Source organism: Pecten maximus, chromosome 17, assembly GCF_902652985.1.
Source record: "Pecten maximus chromosome 17, xPecMax1.1, whole genome shotgun sequence".
NCBI classification, from domain to species: domain Eukaryota; kingdom Metazoa; phylum Mollusca; class Bivalvia; order Pectinida; family Pectinidae; genus Pecten; species Pecten maximus.
In genome coordinates, this window is record NC_047031.1 from 30,096,771 (window position 1) to 30,120,533 (window position 23,763).

The window sequence follows — 23,763 nt, forward strand, 5'->3', positions numbered from 1 at the left end:
ATGGCGGCTTCAGGCATAAAATCAGCGATGCGTTATCAACAAAAGCCAGAGGCGAGCAACAGGGTAATTTTTAGATAGGAACACATGTGCAAGTAAGTTTGTTTCCTGCCTAAGTTTCATCGTTTAGAGACTGGAGTGCTGACATGCGGTACTGTTGAAGCTACTCTCTAGAGACATTTCGTGTTATTCGCTGGACAGATGAGTGTCCGACTAAATAAAATCTGACTAATTTTCGATGTTTTGTGACGTCTAGTGATAGTTCTATGACTATATATATAGTGAATTATATACCAAATTAAAGGGGGGGGCATTTGTCTGTCGATTGAGACCATTACCAGCGGCACATCTTCGATGGTTTGTCTACAATTACAATTTTCCTGAAATTAGGTGGGTTATCTATGCCGATCGAGTTATTGACCTTGATTATATATTGGGTGTATTGACAGACGAGGCTAGGACCTGTGATCTACACATAGAACATTAAATCCTATACACATAAGAACCAAAACACACATAACATTACATAATATAGGCACAAGTAGCCGATAAACACATAGTTGTCAAAGTGTCTGTTTCAGTCGTGAATTTGTAAGTAACATGAAAGCAAGTGGGAATTTGTAGATGGTTAAATAGACGAATAGTAATAGAAAAATGAAAAGATGGAAAGTACGCTACGCGCTAAGAAAAGTCGAATTTATGAATATGACAAAGCCGAAACGCGAAGCCTGGCAAGCTGACAATACCTCAGCTCGCTCACAATCTCCTACCTACGGTCACCCTACATACTTACGCACTCCTCCCGAACTAATTAGACAACACAAAATACAATTACACAAATGTCAAAAAAGTCACAAAATCGCCATCTCTCTCAGATTCCGTCGACGAGGAGTCCGGATCTCCACCACTAAGCGAACAAAATCCTTCTCCACCGCACATCCATGATGTTTATGCCGGAAGTCAGGTTCTTTACCGCTGGGCTCGTTCGACAAGGAACATAATGTTACCGTCTGACATTGTGTAGTCGCCGCCTGGTTTCAATACTGTATGATTATCAAACCACGTTGGGCGCCATTTTGTCACCGGGGTGTGGAAATATTACCAGAGACAGAAGTAGTTCGTTTGATTGGTTAATATCAGATCATAAAACCAGGCTTCTATATGGCGACAATTCAACTCTTTCCTGGAGGGGGAGTATGTAACCCTGGTAAATACTAGCCGCAATATACCGCTCGGCTAGGGAGATCTTCTCTTTAGCTCGATCGGTTGAGCGTTAGACTAGTAAGCCAGGGGTCCCGGGTTCGATCCCTAGCGGAGGCAGTGATTTAAATTTAATTAATCATGCGCTCTGTTACATTGGCGCCCATGTAGGGACTCGGGAATGATACTCATCGCTGCTTGCGAAAGCATCGCTGTTACCCCTGGAAAACTCGAGGACGAGTTCTTTCCTGGAGGGGGAGTATGTAACCCTGGTAAATACTGGCCGCAATATACCGCTCGGCTAGGGAGATCTTCTCTTTAGCTCGATCGGTTGAGCGTAAGACTAATAAACCAGAGGTCCCGGGTTCGACCCCTAGCGGAGGCAGTGATTTAAATTCAATTTATCATGCGCTCTGTTACATATATATTTACATGATCCTCGTTATCAAGACAAATACAGTAAAGCTGTAATGGGAAATAACGAAATAAAAGCTGAAAAATATTGTACTAATCGCCAGAAATATTCTGACGTCATTAATATGTTTAACATCAATTGACAATATAGGTCGTGTGGATTCTTATAGAAAACTAATCCTACACTGTGTGAATTATTGAAAAGGTTTCTTGGTGGTTTAATCACATTCTATTTCCTCTAAAATTCGCAGGGTGACTGTTATCGGGTCACCGTAACGTAAATATGATGTAATCTACAGTGGACAGCGTGGTCAGTCAAGTCGTGGTCATCTCGAGTCCAGGTGGAGATAACCTGCGATATTAACTTCACGAACTCGCGCACCTGCTAAAATAACCCGATCAAGTGGACAACGATGTCTGTCGTTATCATCCAACTCTCTTATAACAGGAGTTAACAGCGTTTATCATTTCTGTCATAGAGCCAGTATATATGGTTCAGTTTAGTTTCGAATATCAAAACATTTGTTTTGAAATCACTTAACGATCCGACTTGACAGGCTCCAGGGCTGTTTATCTTTTCGATATGAAGGAGACCATAGTTTTTGCGATGGCGGTTCTCGGAGGTAAGGTTTTGAACTCTTAACTCATATTTTCCTATAAAAAATAAAATAAAAAGGGATTTGTTTAGGAAGTTAGTATTGCTGTACATTTATATACCACGTGACTTACAATAACGTACTGGACGGACACTATTTCACTCTACAGAATGTCCTACTATTTTCTATAAGAATTGGTTTTGACTCAGTTGCTGAAGGTTTCTTCATGGACGGGTTTCAAGGAGGTCACTTTGGACCAGGAAGTTTTCATTCGGCGTACTCGGGTTGTGTTGGTCTTCACCACTACTGTCCAATCTCTCCTAATCTGTGTCCGAACGGATTCGCCAAGGACACACACGGATGCCCACTATGTCATTGTGCGGAAGGGTCAACGTCCACAGGTAAGTGATGACGTCGCTGATGACAAAGACATCAATCCAAAGCATCATCGCAAATGCCCTCACTGAATGTTATGGTTACAATGTAGCATTTACTTCAAGGAATTAAAAATTGCAGTCGTGATATTTTTTATATGACCGTTCCAATCTCCACGTGCTATGGAGTCGTTTTCATAGCGTCATTTAAAGTATGACGTCATTCCTTACAGATCCGGCACAGCAGACAGTACACCATCATATTCATAACGCATGCATTCCAAGCCAGGCGAGCTGCACGTTGGCGTGTGACGTATACGTGAAGGGTGGTACCGGATGTGAATTTTGTATGTGTGACCACAGCCATCAGACCGACAGCCCGACTACAACCATTGCTGGTAACATGGCAACACGCAACATCCTGGTTAAGATTTTAGCTTCCTATTTCATCATACTTATGAAGTGTTTGTTGTCGTATTTCAACCCATCAATCATATTTTGGATGCAGTTTTTCAGTTTCGTTTAAATATATCTCCCCCCCCCCCCCCCCCCCCCCCCCCCCCCCCCATTGTAACGCTTTGGATATTATATATTTTCTTTCTTTTCTCACCGTTCTGTCTTTCTATGCTTTCTATGATCTTTTGCGCGAGGACGTTAAAGTTAAAAACAACGTGAATCATCATTTCAATCATACTGAATCTAGTTATACATGTAGTTATTTTAGTATTTTATCCAACGATGTACAACATAACTAGATAGAGACACGGGTAACTTATCACAGCGTTAACTTATCACAGCGTTAAATTTTATTCCTCTTTCCTACTTGTATAGGTATTGTTTGTTTTTCGCATCCAAAGTATTGTCAGAAAATATAGTCTCGGCTTTGGAGGGAACATGGAAGAATAGATTAGGGATCCGTGCCAGATAGCTGAATCTTTAAACATCATTAATAATGATTTCTCACGCGTGTTTCAGCAAATACAACAGATGAGAAGGTATCATCTACCGAAACCCCAACCGCAGAGCTTCCGACTTCTACCGGAAAAGCTACAACTGCGTCCCGCGACTGCGCACTAGCTACCCAGATCTGTATCGCTCAGTGTGGCGGGAAATATCTAGTGGACCCCAACGACTGTACTTTCTGTGTGTGTAGGGCCGACATCGGCTGAGGTGAGACTCTGACAGATCAACTGACAGAAGGTCAGCGCCTGCCTAATGTCAAGGTCATAGAATATATCTAGTTTTTCTATCAAGGTCAACACATGTCAAGGTCATTATGCCAAGCATCTGATTGTGAAACACAAAGACAATTATCTCATGAAAGCATCACTTTCTTAGTTTCAATGTCACCATGTACATCATGCTAAGGTCGTTACACGTTCAGAAATATGCTTTTGTTTCTTTAGGATATACATCGACGTAGTTTTAATGTTCATTTTACAAGTCTCTGGTTATTCAAAACACTGTGTTGTTGTCATATATGTATATGAAGGCAATAGAATTAAGCGAAAATTAATCAAACATCAAATTACCTTTAATGTGTGTTTTTATTTAAAAACAATAGAAGATTGAGATAAACATTGTGTATACCTGTACACCGGAAATTGGTACTAAGGAGGTGGGTTACTACACACAGACAGGTTTTACAAAGGTTTGCAGTGTTTTGAACGTTTACACCGTTTACAGTACTATCCCTTTCCAACCTTTATATATGTGATATTAAGACTCCTATATTTGCCATTTTCTCAACAGATATATATGTAAGTACTGGAAACCTGTTGTATGGTACCGCAATCACAGCGGGAGTTGACGACGAATCACGATAGTGGATCATTAACATCTCCCTGGCTACACACTTCATGTTATTTGAATGTACATGTATTAGGGTATATAAGTTTGTATGTATACCCGATGCCTTTATAACGTTATGCGTACTTTTCTTGACAAAATAAAAATGATCAAGCAAGATCAACCCTAACCCTCAAACAAAACATTGGATCCGACTTGTTTATAACTTTCTGGTCTCACACTTGTGTACGAATTTGTCAAACACATGTGTACCAACTAGTCAAAATGCATGATGATTATCATCAGAGAAACTCCAAACATCCCTTATACAACTGTCGCTATGATTGTGGAGCTAGGCAGCATGTGTCGATTTTAACACCAATGTTTGTCAAGAAATTGTATAATACAATGGCTCAAAGAATCACATATGGATCACATGTGTAACATGTTTGAAAGGGAGTGTAGCCACACTATGTACGGTGTAATACATAAAATGCTGCATCAGCAACGTTTTGCAAAACCTAGCTGTGTGTCCTTAGTTTTCGACATGCTAAGTATAAATTTCTGGTGTACTGGTGTACAAGGTGATGGGAGAAAGGATAAATGACTTGTTAAAACATCAGAGAGCTTGTGACAGAACATCCTTTTATGCAAAAAGGCCAGTCCTCTCAATGTCGTACAATTTGCAGATGGTATTTAATATCATTAATTACCATAGTTCAACTTAGATAACCTTCCATTTAGATGTAAGACAGCTTTGATATCAGCACATATTGTAGATAATAATTTTCTTTCATTTTCAGCCCATGTGTTCTTCAGAGTTCTCATGCTATGTCACAAGAGTATAGCTTTGTTATTATTTATTCTGATAAATTTTGTAAACATGATGAATAAATTTAATAATTGTTCAACATTTGATCTTTTTTCGATGTTTTCACTTAAAAAGACCCTTTTCTAGCATTTTAAGAAATTCTTTTTTTCGGAAACCTCACGGTATTAAATAGAACTTGGCTTCAACGCGTGAGGAAACCCTATTTTTACATAATGTTGGTGATCTTTACCTACGCAGAATCGCTCTCCCCCTCTTCGTTTTGTCCCCCAAGGGAGGTGAAAAAACCGGAAATTTTCATGTTATCGCTTCGCGGACTTGCCTACAAATGATTATCATCTCTTCATCACGTAGGGCGAGATAAAAAAAAAACAAGTTTATGTTACTTTCGCTTCGCGGGATGTACTAACGAAGACAATCGTCTTTTCGTGTCGTAGCGATGGAGTGAATGTTATCGCCTTTTTTGCGGATATCGTGATCACCGAAGCACGATTCTCATTTTGATTTATCAGAGTTACTTCCCTTTCGTCAGTATAGGACTGAGACCACAATTAAGTACTTCTGGGTTCAGGCCCCACGAATGAAGTCCCCTCAAAAATGTATGTATTTCAGGAAAACAAATCAAATGCCTCTTTGAACTTGATTTCTGTTGATGAATTTAATGTGGATTTATAGTAGAGATGTCAATCTAGGTTTTGTGATGTAAAATAATAATATTGATCATTTATTATGTGCTCCAGGACCCTGTGTGATGAGTCCTACTTTGACCTCTACCCTTGACCCGGATGTATATAATCCACGTTGGTGACACATTTTGACAGCTATCTCAAGAAAATGCCGAACATGCTGGGTTGAAACTTTTATATTTTGCTTCTCAGATGTTGGTCTTGGGCAGGTGAGATGGAAAGTTGCATATGAGATTTTGGGAATTTATTATGAATTTTAATGTTATAATGAAACATATAGCGAAGCTAATTGTGGTCTCGGTCCTAAGTATAGTGCACCGACAGAGTGAGACGAAGGGAGATAACTCTGATAGATCAGAATGTGTTGTCTCACGCGGTGGGCGAAATTACGATGCCTAGTGGGTCAAAATACTTAAAACAACAGGGGGATCATATAATGTCGCTAAACATCAACTTGCTTTCGTTTCCTTATTTCGTTCGGACGCTACAAAAATGTCACCAATGATGTAAATTAAGGTCGAACGACTGGTATACAATACTTTATTCTAATTTTAAATTTGTTTCTTTCAAGAAAAAATATTTACAATTGTGTTACAAAAGAAAACTTGCATTGTAGGTAAGTTTTCATAAGTTGGAAAAATAAGATATGACGCAATACTGCACTTTGGACTTTTACATGTATTCTATAAATTCATGTCATGTTGATATTATTAACATAGTAACACAACTGACGAAGGAAGACAACTTTATGACTCGTGCTCTGACCGGGTCTCGAACTTTCAACGGAGAGAATCGCTCGATTGACCAGTCTGTTCCATTCTGTCTTTGTCGGAAACTCCATAAGATTCGTGTTAAGATGTCCAATAAGTTAGTATTTGGTCAGAATAGTGACAATATCGGAATAAATCTTTCTTGTGGTTTCATTCTTAAACCTTCGGGTGCCATAAAATATTGATTCGTATACGTGAGAAAAAACAGCTGTACAGTGTATTTACTATCTAGTGAGATTAGTTTCTGTAGGGGAAAAAAAAGCTTCTTCTTGAAAATTTCAACTTCAATTCTTGTGAGACCAAGAATACTTTCAACCATATCGGAGCGGGTAGATTTACGGACGTTTAGTATGTGTTTCACTACATAGTGTTAAAACTGTCGGATAGACTCAATGTCCGAAATGGTCAACTGGGACCAGTGTTCACAGCTGTAGAGAATCGAGGGAAAGATCTTTCTCTGTACAATTTTACCTTGATAAATGGGCCGATGCCACACGTACACGTATTAAACTTTTTAAATTCAAAATATAGCGTGCAATAAACTTCAGCCTGTTTTACATGCTCGGTCAATACGTTCTTACTTCGGTAGTGATGTACTAAATAGCGTGCCGAGGTGAACGTGAGATGGTTTGGGACTCGATCGCCACTTTGCCCTAGTAGCCATTTTGATTTGGGTCTCTTGGCACGAAAATTTCCAAAAATTAGGATTCAGATTCAGATATGTTTATTAAAGTGTCACGTATTGATACATAAAATATACATAAAATACAAGCATAATTTCATTAAAAACGTTAAAATGCATCAACACCCAGCCATATTTGGCTTATGAGACACTACTGCAGTAAAATCTTGAGAGTCAATTAATATTAAGACTTATTGATAAAAAGTTTTGTCTTCTTTGGTACATATCAAACAATAACCTGGCGACGTCTTTTTGCAAATTATCTTCTTTCATAAGAAATATTAATTTATCTTTGCTGTTTAAAGCATTAAAATTCTGTAAATTAGCTTCTGCTTTATTAAAAACTAAAAGTCTCAAGTCAGAGTAAAAATCGCAATCAATAAAAAAGTGAGTTTCATCCTCAACATGATTTGATGTACAATATATACATTTCCTTTCTTGTAAAGGAATTATTGGCCTGGCGTATCTACCCGTTTCTATAGCTAATGGCAGAGAACCACTTCTAAAATTAGATAAAATTCTTCTGTGTGATCTATTTCTAATATTTTTAACATAAAAACTTGTACTAATTTCATTTTTATATAGGCGGTAGGTACGCAACTTATTACCTTTTACACGGTTACTATCATTAAAAAGATCATTTCTCCAATCTATCTGATCTCGATTATCCAATATCCGCTTAATATCACGAAGTTTACATTAAGTCGAGCGTTGACTGTTCATTACATCAGATAATCCAAAACTGTGTATAATAGCGTCACATTTTCTTCTCCAAGAGTTAGCAATATGGTCTGTAGCATTATATATAGTTTTAGTTAAACGGGGTTCTTCCGCACCGTGTAGTCGTAGACGTAGACGTAGTACTTCAATAATTTGCTTGTGATGTGTCGACATGAATCCCATAACGCCTCGACTTGCTGTATTTGAAGAGTTTTTCGAAGATCCTAGAAATAATCTACACGCCTTATTCTGTATATTTTTCACATGTGTCCATTTCGATATTCCCCATATTCCAGCACCGTAGTAGAGTACAGGTTCCACGAGGTTACGATATAATTTTTCAAATACATCAAAGGAAAACCCTCCACTTGAAAGGAACTTAATATATAAAGCAGATAGTGCCCTGCTCGCTGATTTAGTAATATTTTGTTCTGTATATTTGAAGTCCATAAATTCATTAAACGTTAATCCTAGATAACGGTACGAGGTTTCGTAATCAATACGTTGATCTCCACACTTAAATATGTAGTTTGATCTGGGTGAATTTTTTCCCCTGAAGTGTAAAACTTAAAAAGTATTTATAGACATCCTCCACTTGCGACACCAGGAGTTAACAACATCCAACATTTTTTGTAGACTTATTTCATCTTCAGCAATTAATGCAATGTCATCTGCATATAGTAATATTGCTAGATTTTGTCCATTTATACTCGTTCCACAATTCAAAGAGTGGATTTCGTCGACAATGTCATTAACATATATAGAAAAAAGTGTTGGAGACAATTTACAGCCTTGTTTCGCTCCGAATTTAATAAAAAAAATTAGGACGGGAGATTTGGAATTATTGAGGGAGAATTTCCACGTAGTGCTGTGCTCTTAACCAATGTCCAGTATGCTCTGGACAGCGGACGGAGAGCGGCTGGACAGCGGCCGGAGAGACAGAAATGAAGGTAATGTCCTCAGCCAGTGTGGGATTTACAGCGAGCGTCGATAGAACTTAACTCCACAATTTGACGTCCTGTGAGTGCAATGGGATGTCATATCATCAAATATTTATATAGTTGAAAAATGAAAATCATAGCACCAGGAATGTTTGCCGTTGTCTAGTCGATTATTGGTTGAATGCTACACATTTGTTAAATACTTATGATTCATATTACGCTTTTTGATGACAGTTTTAATTGTAGACATGAAAATACGAGAATTTAAAACTTAATTAACTTTCATTTAACGCCATGGAACAAAATAACATCATCCAACGGACTGTATCAAAATCCCACGTACAATGTATCATCATCTGACTCATCATCATCTAACATATCATCATCTAACTCATCGTCATCTAACATATCATCATCTAACTCATCGTCATCTAACATATCATCATCTAACTCATCGTCATCTAACTCATCGTCATCTAACATATCATCATCTAACTCATCGTCATCTAACTCATCGTCATCAAACATATCATCATCTAACTCATCATCATCTAAATCATCATCTAACATATCATCTAACTCATCATCATCTACCATAACATCATCTAATTCATTATCGCACAACAAATCATCGTCTAAGTCGTCATCCTCTAACTTATCATCACCCAACACATCATTTAATTCATCATCACCCAACATACAATTATCTAACATACAATCATCTAACATACTGTACAATCATCTAACATACACTCATCTAACATACACTCATCTAACATACAATCATCTAACATACAATCATCTAACATACACTCATCTAACATAGTGTACAATCATCTAACATACAATCATCTAACATACACTCATCTAACATACACTCATCTAACATACACTCATCTAACATACAATCATCTAACATACACTCATCTAACATACACTCATCTAACATACACTCATCTAACATACAATCATCTAACATACTGTACAATCATCTAACATACAATCATCTAACATACACTCATCTAACATACAATTATCTAACATACACTCATCTAACATACAATTATCTAACATACACTCATCTAACATACACTCATCTAACATACACTCATCTAACATACACTCATCTAACATACTGTACAATCATCTAACATACTGTACAATCATCTAACATACAATCATCTAACATACACTCATCTAACATACTGTACAATCATCTAACATACTGTACAATCATCTAACATACACTCATCTAACATACAATCATCTAACATACAATCATCTAACATACACTCATCTAACATACAATCATCTAACATACAATCATCTAACATACACTCATCTAACATACAATTATCTAACATACACTCATCTAACATACTGTACAATCATCTAACATACTGTACAATCATCTAACATACACTCATCTAACATACACTCATCTAACATACACTCATCTAACATACTGTACAATCATCTAACATACACTCATCTAACATACTGTACAATCATCTAACATACAATCATCTAACATACAATCATCTAACATACACTCATCTAACATACAATCATCTAACATACACTCATCTAACATACACTCATCTAACATACACTCATCTAACATACAATCATCTAACATACAATCATCTAACATACTGTACAATCATCTAACATACACTCGTCTAACATACACTCATCTAACATACACTCGTCTAACATACACTCATCTAACATACAATCATCTAACATACAATCATCTAACATACACTCATCTAACATACACTCGTCTAACATACACTCATCTAACATACAATCATCTAACATACAATCATCTAACATACACTCATCTAACATACAATCATCTAACATACAATCATCTAACATACAATCATCTAACATACTGTACAATCATCTAACATACACTCATCTAACATACAATCATCTAACATACACTCATCTAACATACAATCATCTAACATACAATCATCTAACATACACTCATCTAACATACAATCATCTAACATACACTCATCTAACATACAATCATCTAACATACAATCATCTAACATACAATCATCTAACATACTGTACAATCATCTAACATACAATCATCTAACATACAATCATCTAACATATAATACACTCATCTAACATACAATCATCTAACATACACTCATCTAACATACAATCATCTAACATACAATCATCTAACATACAATCATCTAACATATAATACACTCATCTAACATACAATCATCTAACATACTGTACAATCATCTAACATACAATCATCTAACATACTGTACAATCATCTAACATACTGTACAATCATCTAACATACAATCATCTAACATACTGTACAATCATCTAACATACTGTACAATCATCTAACATACAATCATCTAACATACAATCATCTAACATACACTCATCTAACATACTGTACAATCATCTAACATACACTCATCTAACATACACTCATCTAACATACTGTACAATCATCTAACATACAATCATCTAACATACAATCATCTAACATACAATCATCTAACATACTGTACAATCATCTAACATACACTCATCTAACATACAATCATCTATTATACACTCGTCTAACATACAATCATCTAACATACAATCATCTAACATACAATCATCTAACATATAATCATCTAACATACAATCATCTAACATATAATACAATCATCTAACTCATCATCACACTACTTATCATCATTTCACTCATCATCATCATTCAACTTATCATCTAACATATGTAATAAATATCCGGATAAGTCATGTGTAACGTTACTCTCAAACCACTACATTTATAGCCATTCGGACTATTGAATTTTCGGAGTAATGGGACTTCGGAATATTTGGCGGATACCTAGAGGAACATGCAAACTGGGTTATAAATGTATTGCTTATGGCTTATGGTCCGTTTATACTTTTACAGTGTTTTCCAAAAGACATTTGGTTATACGAGTCCACTACACACGTACGTAGCCGACCTCCCTTTAACATTTCCTTTATACAACCTGCTATTTTCTTACCTGTCTGAGTATGTGCGACAGGTAGTAATCTCACCTGTAGAAAAACTCAGGTGAAATCTGAAGGAGACAGCCAAAACCTCTCAAAGTCAAACGCTTCAGTGATCATGACCTGGACACGGTCTGTTGAATTTGTTAGGCTGTATTCAGAGGCACTTAAGGCCATGGTCACTTTAGCTAAGTTTATCCTGTGGTCAGTCTAGCCATCTCGTGGCCAGCTATTTACACCTGGTCATCAAGGTCAAATCCTGAAAGTTTCATTACGTGTGGAAGACATCAGACAGGTAAGTGATTTCCCTAAGTTTTAATTAACAGGTAAGCTAAACACGTTCTGTTAGTGGGTCTGTCCATTGTACATTTATAACCGTTATCTGTAAATGATTCAGTGTAGATGTGTGATACACAGGACGTATAGAGCGACGTGACAAAGGTACGCGTGTCTATCATGTGTGAGATAGGAAGACCGGACAGGTAAATAAAGGTAAGTGTCCATATTTTATTGAGCAACATATGTATGTTATAGACTTCACTCATATTCGGTATGAATGCATGATCTACAATTTATGTAGTTGTAGAATATGTTACGTGTCGGTTTGATAATTTGTTAGTTCATACAGTATATAGAGAGGGAACAATGGGCTACTGTCTACAGTACATATGTATGTGGGTACACATGTGTACAGTGTGTGTATTTTTGTATACTCAAGTTCTAGTTCTTTATTAACTTTTGGTCTTCTGACTCAGTGTCCTACACATACACAATAAACAAATTTACATAACATTGACAACATCCAAACATAATAACTGCGTGCCAGAGGCAATATACGCGGAGAGTATAATTAAGTTAATGGAATTCTTTTGGCAATTTCCTCAGTGATTTGGCCAGTGCTCTAAGTACATGTACAAACGTATGTATAACAATCATTCACATATAAATAGACTTAGGGACGACCAACGTTAACAGACCTGATTTCTAATCTAAATGATATTGAAAGTAAATGAAATTGATGGAATTGAAAATAAATTCTACGGTTCACTAAATGTAATATACTTAATTCTTATCACTGATATGGCACGATTTCATTTGTTTCTTTAAACAATATATTATTTTCAAATAATTTATAAACAGGGACTTACATAATTAATTATCTCATATGAATCTCTTAACAACCAGATTCGTTGTGTTATACTTTGTTATACTTTGTACTTTCATGCTTTCTTTTTCATTAAATCGTGTAGACTGTGATATTCGTTAGGTAAACACAAGGAAATGTGAAAAACAAGCAATTAAATGAGTCATGCTTTATATAAACAATTTAGTGTCTGAACAGCATGTCGGGACATACGTAATTACACATTTATAACAGGAAAACGTTAGTGACGAGCTACATGTACGTCGGCCACCAGAATGTCTGTAATCATGAGCAATATGACGACATCACGTGTATTTACTTTTATTATGCAACTGAGACCTTGTTTTTCGTGTAAAATCTTCTAAAATCAAGCTAACCTGTATCAGAGCATTTTACTTACAATAATACTTGCTCACCAACTAACATATTTGAGAGTGAAGATTAATTAACATTTATCAAAATTTGTGTATGAGGAACGAGATCGGAGAAACCACCGACTGTCAAGCTAAAATTTATCGCTTAAATAGTAAACGAAGGGAGCTAACTCTGACAGATCGGAATGGCTAGGATGAGGAAGTAGGACGCCCCTTACTCCTCATCCTTTATACAGGGGCCTGGCAGGACTTCCCACATGGTCCATTCTGTACATATATTAACAGTGATGTAGCCGAGATTTCGTTAAAGGTGATTAAATTTAGCCATTATTAGTGTATACCGGCGTGGTTCAACTTTGTCTTGGTTATACGAATATGTGTATACCGTATATATTGGATTTCAATTTTTAAAATGAATCAATCAATCACACTTATACTTTATAAATATACATTACCCCTCTTCCCTCCCCCTTCCCCGTCCCCGCATTTTCCTATCACTGCGACTTCATTGGGAGATCCAGGGAAAACAGCCAATTGAATAATTATAAAAATATTCAATTAAAAGTGATTGATGATTTAAAAAATAAAATACACGAATCCCAGACAATAAATACATTTAGTTGTCGTCTGCAGCTCGAACTATGGTACAGAAATCTCTAATATACCCGGGTCACGTGGTAACCCGGGAACACAAATACTCCGGCATTACGGAGGTGTTAGATATCATTGTATATACTTCAAATTATTAACTCCACTGCGTTCATACATCGGTATACGCAATCTACACGATTAAAGGATCAATGAACAGATCCAATATGAGTGAACGATTTATCTTTTTAATTCTGATTTTTTTTCCAAAACTTGCTTCGAGTGATTGTGAAATGTACCTGTCTTACCTGTATAACCGGTTATGACGTCATATCGAGTACAGGTGACATAATGAGACGTTACCGTTCCTGCCATTAAATGTTATTATTCATAATTCTGACAAGCGGCTTAGGGGTATGTAAGGGTCTTATTGTGAATCCTTACCCAGAAGATAATCACTGTTGGAAATCTATAATATTTACTGTGCTCCGTGTTAACTGCGGGACATATGATCTGTCATTGTCAGTATACATGTACGTGGTATGGAGCACAAATGACATGATGAGGTAAATTTTGTTTGTTCAATTTATGATTATCTAAGCAATTTGTAAACAAATTTCTAACAGGGAAATTTCAGACACTTAAATATTGAAGATTTGTTTCTAATAAATCCGGTCATCGGTAGACATTTAAAGTCACATAATTTAAGATATATTTACGTCGGATAAAATATGTAGTTATCTGACTGAGAATTAAATACTAGTATAGTACCGAAGTTCAATATTATAGTAAACTGTCTACGACAAATCATGTTATAAACTTTATTTGAAGTTAAATTTAGAAAAGTAAATGTAAATAGAATTAAACAAATTTATTTACCAAAGTAATGGCAATGGGATTGGGCACAAACTATGATATTATCAATACCCTTTTCTCCAATATATCTAAACATCGAATTTATAAAGCAGTGTATGGCTATAGTAGAACAAATTACAGAGGAAAATCTATTCCGGATGTTACGTCACGAGTGACGTTACCAGGTTTTATATTGTTGTTAAGATATGCTTAAATATCCAGCATTTTTTCTATTCAGTTTTATTATAAATTAATTAATTGGCCGTCATGATTCATACAAAAATAACACAGCATTTAAAATGAAACGACAGAGCATCTTCAAAAAACTAATTTACAAAAAAAAGTCTTTCCGGATTTAGGTATTGTATACTCAGATATCAATGGATCCAGACCGTAAATGGATATCCGGAAACCAATTTTCTGTTAAGATATAAATACAGGACAAAGTGGGACAAGTTAGGATTAAGAGCGGTAATAAAAACATTCATTTCAAAGTTATAATGTAAGCTGAAATCTTCGTTTGTGGATTCGCTAAGTGTTTAGATTTTGGGGTAAATCCTAGTTTCATTATGTGCTAACAAGATCAGCTCTCCATATACCGACCTTGTCATCCTGTTAAGCCTTTAATCTATTACATGTATAATCCATATTTTCAGATTTGTATCAATACTCTTGTGTAAATTACGTGAATATGAATAAATAGGTATTCACTGACGATTAAGTTAGGACATTATCAACTTGATAACATTAAAAACATTAGACGGAAATTGACAAGGGCGACTCGATACACCTGGGGAATAATTGAAATATTTCAAGATACGAAAGGATATTTCGATTCATATAATTTGATATTATAAACATAAATGAAATTTCAAAATCGTTTCTTTTTTATTTACAGGTTAAAATTACGTGAATATGAATAAATAGGTATTCACTGACGATTAAGTTAGGACATTATCAACTTGATAACATTAAAAACATTAGACGGAAATTGACAAGGGCGACTCGATACACCTGGGGAATAATTGAAATATTTCAAGATACGAAAGGATATTTCGATTCATATAATTTGATATTATAAACATAAATGAAATTTCAAAATCGTTTCTTTTTTATTTACAGGTTAACGAGAAATGGACACAAACTTTTGACTGCATGTTTCCGGACGTATAAGCATCACCGTGACCAGTATATCTATCGACTAGGTAGGAAGTCGGAATTCTTGTTACTGGTAAATTTTATCTATTTAAAAACAAAAATTTCAAAACAAGTTATATGAACTAATAATAATTTAATTTTGCTTTTAACAAGCATTTTCATTGGCTCAAAAAATTATGTTATCATCTCATAACATAAAAAAAATAAAAGGAACTACTTTCAGATATACCGGAAGTAGCGGAGTAATCGTTGTTCACGGGATTTTGAATTTATCGATGTGTTTTTAAAAATTTGGAGCAAAATAAACATGTTAAACTTAATGAAAATGTTTTTTATCGTTGTTAATTAAATTATAAGGGTTAACTGTAATATTTTTTTACGTTATTGAGCAATAACACAAAAAACTGGGGTGTACTCTTTTCATAAACCGCTTCGCGGTTTATTCAGAGTACACCCCAGTTTTTTGTGTTATTGCTCAATAACGTAAAAAAATATTACAGTTAACCCTTAAATAACTTATTTCAATCTATCTTGTGGGCCAGGATGATAACTCGCGAGGGGCCTTACTGTGGGGATCGGGGAACGTGGAGAAACCCCACGTGGTCGACAGGTGACCCTATACCATTTCTTGTTACTTAGATAAAACATTCAAGTTTAATAGGCATTTTTCTTATCGACAAGCAATTACTATATAAGATAACCAAACATGTTTTTCTTTTATTTCAGGTTGTCAGAGCATGACGTCATAGTACTGCCGCCATGGAAACGTACCATATTCTAACTGTGTTAATAATAGCATGTTGTTGTGATTCAATTCTTGGAGCTACAAAGGAGTTTGAAGTCACGTGGTATGATGGCAGAGATCACGTGTTTCGTTACAACCGTACAAACTATGGAGACTGTTTGTTCACGTCGAACCCGGATGTACTGAAGTGTATGGGGAGTTACACATACAAGTCAATCACGGCCGTGTGGAAATATGACCCGGATGAAATTCGCTACGTCTCCGTTAGGTGTCAGCAGCAAGAGTATTTCGCGGATCACCGTCACGTGTGCATATGTAAAAATGGCACGGGTGCTGCCAACCCCGCGTCGTCAAGGCAACATGACCGATTCTACTTTTGTCAGGTGACAAAACTCTCCGCGAATACATTCAGCGATCTGACAAATTTAGAAACCCTGGACTTATCCGATAACTCCATAACTAAGGTCGAAGGCGAGTCCTTAAGGGGCATATCTGACCTCAAGTTCCTAGATATCGGACGGAACCCTTTAGAGGCACTTCCAGACGGGTTGCTATGTGACGTCCCTTCTCTGGAAGTGTTGTCATTGGAGAACACCAGACTGACGTCATTTCCGGCGTACGTGTTTGACTGTGGGAAGACGTTCTCCAACCTTACCTATATAGATTTAAGTGATGGCGTGATTGCTTCTATAGCAGCTGACTCTCTAAAGAATCTTAACAATCTCAAATCGCTCAACTTAAGCTGTAATTTATTGTCTCAGATTCCATCACGAACATTCGCGACATCAAAAAATTTGGAATATCTGGATCTTTCGCGTAACGAATTCATTTCCTTCCCGGTTGGAGTTTGTGAACACGCCAGCTCTCTGAAGCATTTCAGACTCAACGAGAATCATTTTAAAATTCTAAACATGACAAATTTACAGGAGTGTTCCAATGTTACATATTTAGATTTCTCATCAAATCAGATTCGGAAAATGATTGGGACTGTCAACAGGATGATGGCCGTGGAGAATCTCAATTTGTCTCATAACTTTATTCGAAATATCGGCGACAATTTCTTCACAAATTTTGTGAAACTTTCGGTTTTAAATTTGGCTAAAAACGAAATCGGGACAATATCCCAGAATGCATTTCGAGGACTTCCTTCTTTAAAGTCACTGAACCTATCCGGAAACAAGATCGCTGATACCTCGGCCTTGTCGCTGGTGTTTCGTCATTTAGAAAACCTCACGGAACTGTCGTTAACTGGGAACTCGCTTCATAGTTTACCAGACGGCATATTTGAATCTATGGTCAAACTAAAGACATTGGATCTATCCCAGAATTCCCTGAAGTCCCTGACAAGTCAGGCATTTAGAGGACTGGTGTTTTTGACCAACCTCCGTTTATCTTCTAACATGATCATAGATCTTCCGGCCACCATCTTTCAGAATCTTCGACTATTGAATACTTTAGATTTATCTAACAATCTTCTACTCCATTTTGACGACATTTTGCTTTCGGATATGACCTTGACCTTTAATCTCAGTAACAATAAACTGATGAACTTTCCAAATTCATTCAGCCATGCAAATGTTTCCACGCTTGACCTTCACAGGAATAGCATTGTAACGCTGAGCAGTATGTCGATGACGTTTTTACACTCCATTAAATATCTCGATCTTAGCCATAACCAAATATCTTTGATACAGGACGGTGCATTTGAAGGATTAACAAATTTAGAAGCGTTGAATTTAACACATAATCAACTTGTTTTGAATTTAAATTTGGATGTATTTAGAGGAGCGAGAAAGCTACTCGACCTTGACCTTTCACATAACAACTTGACCAGTGTTGATTTCATGTTTTCACACAGCACTTTGGACGTGGTCAAGACTTTACGGCTTGACCACAACCCAATAGACACCGTGACTGATATGACCAACAAGGCCGTAAACACGTCCAGTCCGACACTGGAAAAGCTCGTGCTGTCATACTGCAGAATCAGAAACATCTCGAAATATGCTTTCAAAGGTCTTTGGAATCTCGGAAATATCGACCTGTCTAATAATCTGGTCCAGGAAATGGATCCACTGGAAACGAAAGTCGGGACACAGTTTAATCTTCTCGGTAATCCTCTAATTTGCACGTGCGTTATGAAATGGCTGGCTGAGCCTTACGTCACAGTAGACGGTAACATGATACACACGCACGATTACAACGTCGATACGTGTGAAGTGTTTCCGAAAGGTTACAACGTATCACTTCGAAAGGTTCCGAAGGACGACTTCCTGTGTAGAGAGGAGACTGGATGTGATTCGAACTGCGAATGTTTCTCACGTGATAGGTATGGACCAATCGTGACCATGGATTGCTCAGATTTAGACAAGCCAATGGCCAACATACCGATCTCCGTTATTGATCTTTATCTGGACGGGAATAACTTCTTTATCATTAGTACCACTTTGGGGGGTGAGACTTCGTTACAAGTGGAGAACCTCTATCTCAACATTAGCGGTATACGTGAGATATCTGTCAATGTGTTCACGAATTTAAAATTGTTAAAAATATTAGATTTGTCAAACAATAGAATATCCGATATTTTACCACTTACATTTCAATATCAAAGTGAATTACAACATCTAAATTTGTCAAATAACTTTCTCACCACTCTCGTTCCTCACACATTTAAAGGTTTGGATGAATTACGTAGTTTGGATTTAACCAGCAACGAGTTCCTCATACTGGATGCTATGTCAACAGCCGAACTATCGCGATTTCAAAACGCATTCTATGTTTTACTTGGTAAAAACCCCTACTCCTGCACATGCGCAAACTCAAACTTCCGGCAATGGCTGATTGTGTATTCAAATCGTGTCCACGACAAAAAGGATATCCGCTGTGATACAAATGGAAAGGAATTAAAATTGCTATCTGACGAAACCTTCAAATGTTTAGGTTCGGAAAACGCTTCCGGTAGTGGAAGGTCGGCTGTAATAATTGCTGTCATAGTAACCATTGTTATATTGGTGGTTCTGGGAGCCGCCATGTTTTATTACAAACGTGATTTGCTGGCAGTGTTGTTTACTAAGTTACATATCGGCTGTCTGAGACCGGAATCAGATAGCTCTAAACAAAGCGACGCTTTCATTGTCTACAACACCAACGATTCCAAGTGTAACGAGTGGGTCAGACTCATGTTTATGCAGAAACTCGGTAGGAAGCGCAACTACAAGTTCATCTTCCCTGACCGAGTACAGTTACTTCAAAGTGTGCACGTGGCGGACTCTGAGAGCCAGCAGCCGTATGACTGTAAGTGTGCTGTGTTTGTGGTGAGCTACAGTTTTATGAACAGTAACTGGGCAGCGGAGTGTTTCCGAAAAGCTTGGAATTATTCACAAGATAACAAAAAGTTTCGAGTTTTATTGGTTATATATGGAGATATCGACGTCGGTTCACTCCTACCGGAAATGAACCAGATGCTTCGGAAGGGGGATTATATCACGGCAAGGTCAAGGGCAGTGTGGGATAGACTAATTTACGAACTTCCGGATCCGCAAGGCGGAAGTGGGAATCACCATGACGATGACGTTTCGGAATCTGACGTCATTCTTTACAACGCACAAAAATACCAGACACTTGATGACACTGACATAGTCCTGGGAACGTGATACTATTTTTAGAATTGTATCGTCTGTGTGTGACAACATTTACAAATCAGCAAAAACCCGCTTCCGTTTTTCTAGTGATTGATATAAATATTTGTTTAAACCATATTTTGTATTTCTTGAATCAGTTTGTTCATTATATTTATAACATGCATCTTATGGGATCGGGGCCCTGGCAAATCAACGACAAGATATTCTTTTTAAATAAAAAGAATACACTTGTATGTATAGAAATACGATTTTACAGAAAACATTACGGAACGAATTAATCTTCAGTGGAATACACACAACTTGAAAAGACTATCAACTTATAATGAGTCAGCGTGGCCTCACGCTAAATATACTTACATTTATGTACAATTGTAAGATAAAGATATCTTATCATAAATTGCTGTGTTATTCATTTTTAAGAAGCGTTACGCCACTTCCTGTATAATTCTACTTCCGGTTGGGTATTTTAAGAACACGACTGAGTGGTTCACATTGAAGTTCCATATTGACAGTAGTTATAATGCTCTAGAGTCACCATTGCGTGCCCTCCAACCTAGTTCTTATTTTTAGAATATGACTTTATCTGGATTTTATTTAGATTTGCAAGACAGTTGTCGTCGATGAGGCGAAAGACGCTTACTTTCCAGAACACCTGGTCTTATTCCCCTTGAACGTCTATTTCTTGTTCATATTTTACCATCATTTTATCGATTCTGAGTTAGATTCATAGTTTCGTTATTTAGTCGTTTTTCCCCTTTTTGTGTTAATTGTTTCTGGATTTGCCTCATGTTTGTGGTTTATCATCCTGGTATCAACCATGTTCGCACGAGTCGAGTCTCTAAGGGGACGCCAGACAGGGTCATATGAGAACGAGTCTCTAAGGGGACACCAGACAGGGTCATATGAGGACGAGTCTCTAAGGGACACCAGACAGGGTCATATGAGGACGAGACTCTAAAGAGACACCAGACAAGGTCATATGAGAACGAGTCTCTAGGGGGACACCAGACAGGGTCATATGAGGACGAGTCTATAAGGGGACACCAGACAAGGTCATATGAGGACGAGCCTCTAAGGGGACACCAGACAGGGACATATGAGGACGAGTCTATAAGGGGACACCAGACAAGGTCATATGAGGACGAGTCTATAAGGGGACACCAGACAAGGTCATATGAGGACGAGTCTATAAGGGGACACCAGACAAGGTCATATGAGGACGAGTCTATAAGGGGACACCATACAAGGTCATATGAGGACGAGTCTCTAAGGGGACACCAGACAGGGTCATATGAGAACGAGTCTCTAAGGGGACACCAGACAGGGTCATATGAGGACGAGTCTCCAAGGGGACACCAGACAGGGTCATATGAGGACGAGTCTCCAAGGGGACACCAGACAGGGTCATATGAGGACGAGTCCCTAAGGGGACACACGACAGGGTCATATGAGGACGAGTCTCTAAGGGGACACCAAACAGGGTCATATGAGGACGGGTCTCTAAGGCGACACCATACAGGGTCATATGAGGACGAGTCCTTAAGGGGACGCCAGCCAGGGTCATATGAGAACGAGTCTCTAAGGGGACACCAGACAGGGTCACATGAGAACGAGTCTCTAAGGGGACACCAGACAGGGTCATATGAGGACGGGTCTCTAAGGCGACACCATACAGGGTCATATGAGGACGAGACTCTAAGGGGACATCAGACAGGGTCATATGAGGACGAGTCTCAAAGGGGACACCAGACAGGGTCATATGAGGACGAGTCTCTATGGGGACACCAGACAGGGTCATATGAGGACGGGTCCCTAAGGGGACACCAGACAGGGTCATATGAGGACGAGTCTGTAAGGAGACACCAGACAGGGTCACATGAGGACGAGTCATTAAGGGGACACCAGACACGGTCAAATGAGAACGAGTCTTTAAGGGGACACCAGACACGGTCATATGAGGACGAGTCCTTAAGGGGACGCCAGACAGGGTCATATGAGGACGAGTTTTTAAACAGACGCCAGTTTTTGTCTCTTTTTATAAAGAGACACCTGCCAGTGCGTATGGGGAAGATTCTTTAAGAAGGGCACGAGCCGGTGGCGTATGTGGACGATTGGCTCACCAGCCACAGACGTATGTGTATGGTTGTTTAAGGGGACACCAGCCACAGTCGTTAACGGACGATTGTTTAAGGGGACACCACCCACAGTCCTTAACGGACGATTGTTTAAGGGGACACCAGCCAGGGTTGTGTGAGGTTGATTCGTTATAAGGGGACACCAGTCAGAGTTGTTTGAGGTTAGTTTTTGGCAACTGCTCCACGTAGGTTTCGAACTCGCAACCCAGAGGTGGAAGGCTAGCATTAAAGTGTCAGGACACCTTAACCACTCGGCCACCGCAGCCCCCTAGGTCTGGTGTAAGTTTTAGGCAAAGTTATAACACAGAAACGTAGACTTTGCTAAAATCAAGGTCTTGTGTAAGTTTTAGGATTATGTAACAATCTAGGTCTTGTGTACGTTTTAGGATTATGTTACAATCTATATTTTATTTTGTACCGTTCCTAGCGTGTATACACATTTTTCAAACTGTTAAGTGGGATGAGTATTTGTCAATCTGGGAGACCAATATGGATTTTGAATATTCTAAAACCAAATTATCAATTTGTCTACTCTTAATATTAACAGATGTGTTCATTGAAATACTATATAGCGTCGATTTGCTTTTCTATGTGTTTCTCCTGTGTTGTCGTGGTGCTCGGCTGTGATTTTTCCTTCAAAGCACGTGGATTCGCCATCACGTTAATCATTCTCGGCATAGCCGTATACTATTCTTTTGGCCCCGGATATGACGCGACAGGTGGCGTTACTAGTCAAGATGGAGTATGTGATTGGTCAATGTAGCGGTAAATGCAAAATACAGATATGCAGTTAAGAACGAAACAAAGTTGAGATTAAATTCAAGCTGAATAATTGGATGTATCTTTTCAAATGGCACATTAATACAATTATATTCTTGATTCAAATGCAGTCTTATTACCACCAAAAATGATTCAAACTGATATAATTTTGTTATTCGTGCTGAAACGCATTACTTCGTTGATTTATTTCACCACCAGTTTTACTGTTTAAGATGTCTCTTGTTTTATTTATTTTCCTTCTTCGCCAACAATGACAACAAGAAGAACATTAACCGGACACACATATCCGGACTTAAGTGCACAC

At 37.7% G+C, this 23,763-nt stretch overlaps 3 protein-coding genes across 8 annotated transcripts; 2 read left to right on the forward strand and 1 right to left on the reverse strand.

Annotated features, from left to right (window-relative positions):
• The first annotated feature begins 1,644 nt into the window (after positions 1 to 1,644).
• Positions 1,645 to 5,287, forward strand: LOC117315908. 3 transcript variants are annotated; one of them, XR_004529783.1, is made up of 5 exons: positions 1,645 to 2,234; positions 2,417 to 2,608; positions 2,815 to 2,979; positions 3,557 to 3,804; positions 5,173 to 5,287. XR_004529783.1 is itself a non-coding variant. In XM_033870328.1 (5 exons), the coding sequence occupies exons 1-4, from the start codon at positions 2,195 to 2,197 to the stop codon at positions 3,748 to 3,750; spliced, it is 591 nt and encodes a 196-aa protein (XP_033726219.1). In that variant the 5' UTR covers positions 1,645 to 2,194; the 3' UTR covers position 3,751; positions 4,334 to 5,287. The 3 variants fall into 3 exon arrangements, 2 of the variants coding, with proteins under 2 accessions (XP_033726219.1, XP_033726218.1); XM_033870328.1 differs by having other exon boundaries at positions 3,557 to 3,751; positions 4,334 to 5,287; XM_033870327.1 differs by having other exon boundaries at positions 1,646 to 2,234; positions 3,557 to 3,751.
• Positions 5,288 to 9,324: 4,037 nt separating this feature from the next.
• Positions 9,325 to 9,726, reverse strand: LOC117315302 (acidic repeat-containing protein-like). Its single transcript, XM_033869450.1, has one exon. The coding sequence runs from the start codon at positions 9,724 to 9,726 to the stop codon at positions 9,325 to 9,327; it is 402 nt and encodes a 133-aa protein (XP_033725341.1).
• A 2,430-nt stretch (positions 9,727 to 12,156) lies between these two features.
• LOC117315505 (toll-like receptor 7) lies at positions 12,157 to 20,941 on the forward strand. 4 transcript variants are annotated; one of them, XM_033869716.1, is made up of 3 exons: positions 12,157 to 12,334; positions 16,123 to 16,231; positions 16,885 to 20,941. In XM_033869716.1, exon 3 carries the CDS (start codon positions 16,918 to 16,920, stop codon positions 20,554 to 20,556), a length of 3,639 nt encoding a protein of 1,212 aa, XP_033725607.1. In that variant the 5' UTR covers positions 12,157 to 12,334; positions 16,123 to 16,231; positions 16,885 to 16,917; the 3' UTR covers positions 20,557 to 20,941. The 4 variants fall into 4 exon arrangements, with proteins under 4 accessions (XP_033725607.1, XP_033725609.1, XP_033725608.1 ...); XM_033869718.1 differs by having other exon boundaries at positions 16,123 to 16,205; XM_033869717.1 differs by lacking the exon at positions 12,157 to 12,334 and adding an exon at positions 12,433 to 12,531.
• The last annotated feature ends 2,822 nt before the right edge of the window (positions 20,942 to 23,763 follow it).

Bases quoted from the DNA above. Each gene is read 5' to 3' on its own strand.
- LOC117315908 (XM_033870328.1), top strand. From the start codon at position 2,195: ATGAAGGAGACCATAGTTTTTGCGATGGCGGTTCTCGGAG. The intron at 2,609-2,814 runs GTAAGTGATGAC...CATTCCTTACAG, and splicing joins GGAAGGGTCAACGTCCACAG to ATCCGGCACAGCAGACAGTA. The intron at 2,980-3,556 runs GTAACATGGCAA...CGCGTGTTTCAG, and splicing joins CCCGACTACAACCATTGCTG to CAAATACAACAGATGAGAAG.
- LOC117315505 (XM_033869716.1), top strand. From the start codon at position 16,918: ATGGAAACGTACCATATTCTAACTGTGTTAATAATAGCATGTTGTTGT.
- LOC117315302 (XM_033869450.1), bottom strand. From the start codon at position 9,726: ATGTTAGATGATTGTATGTTAGATAATTGTATGTTGGGTGATGATGAA.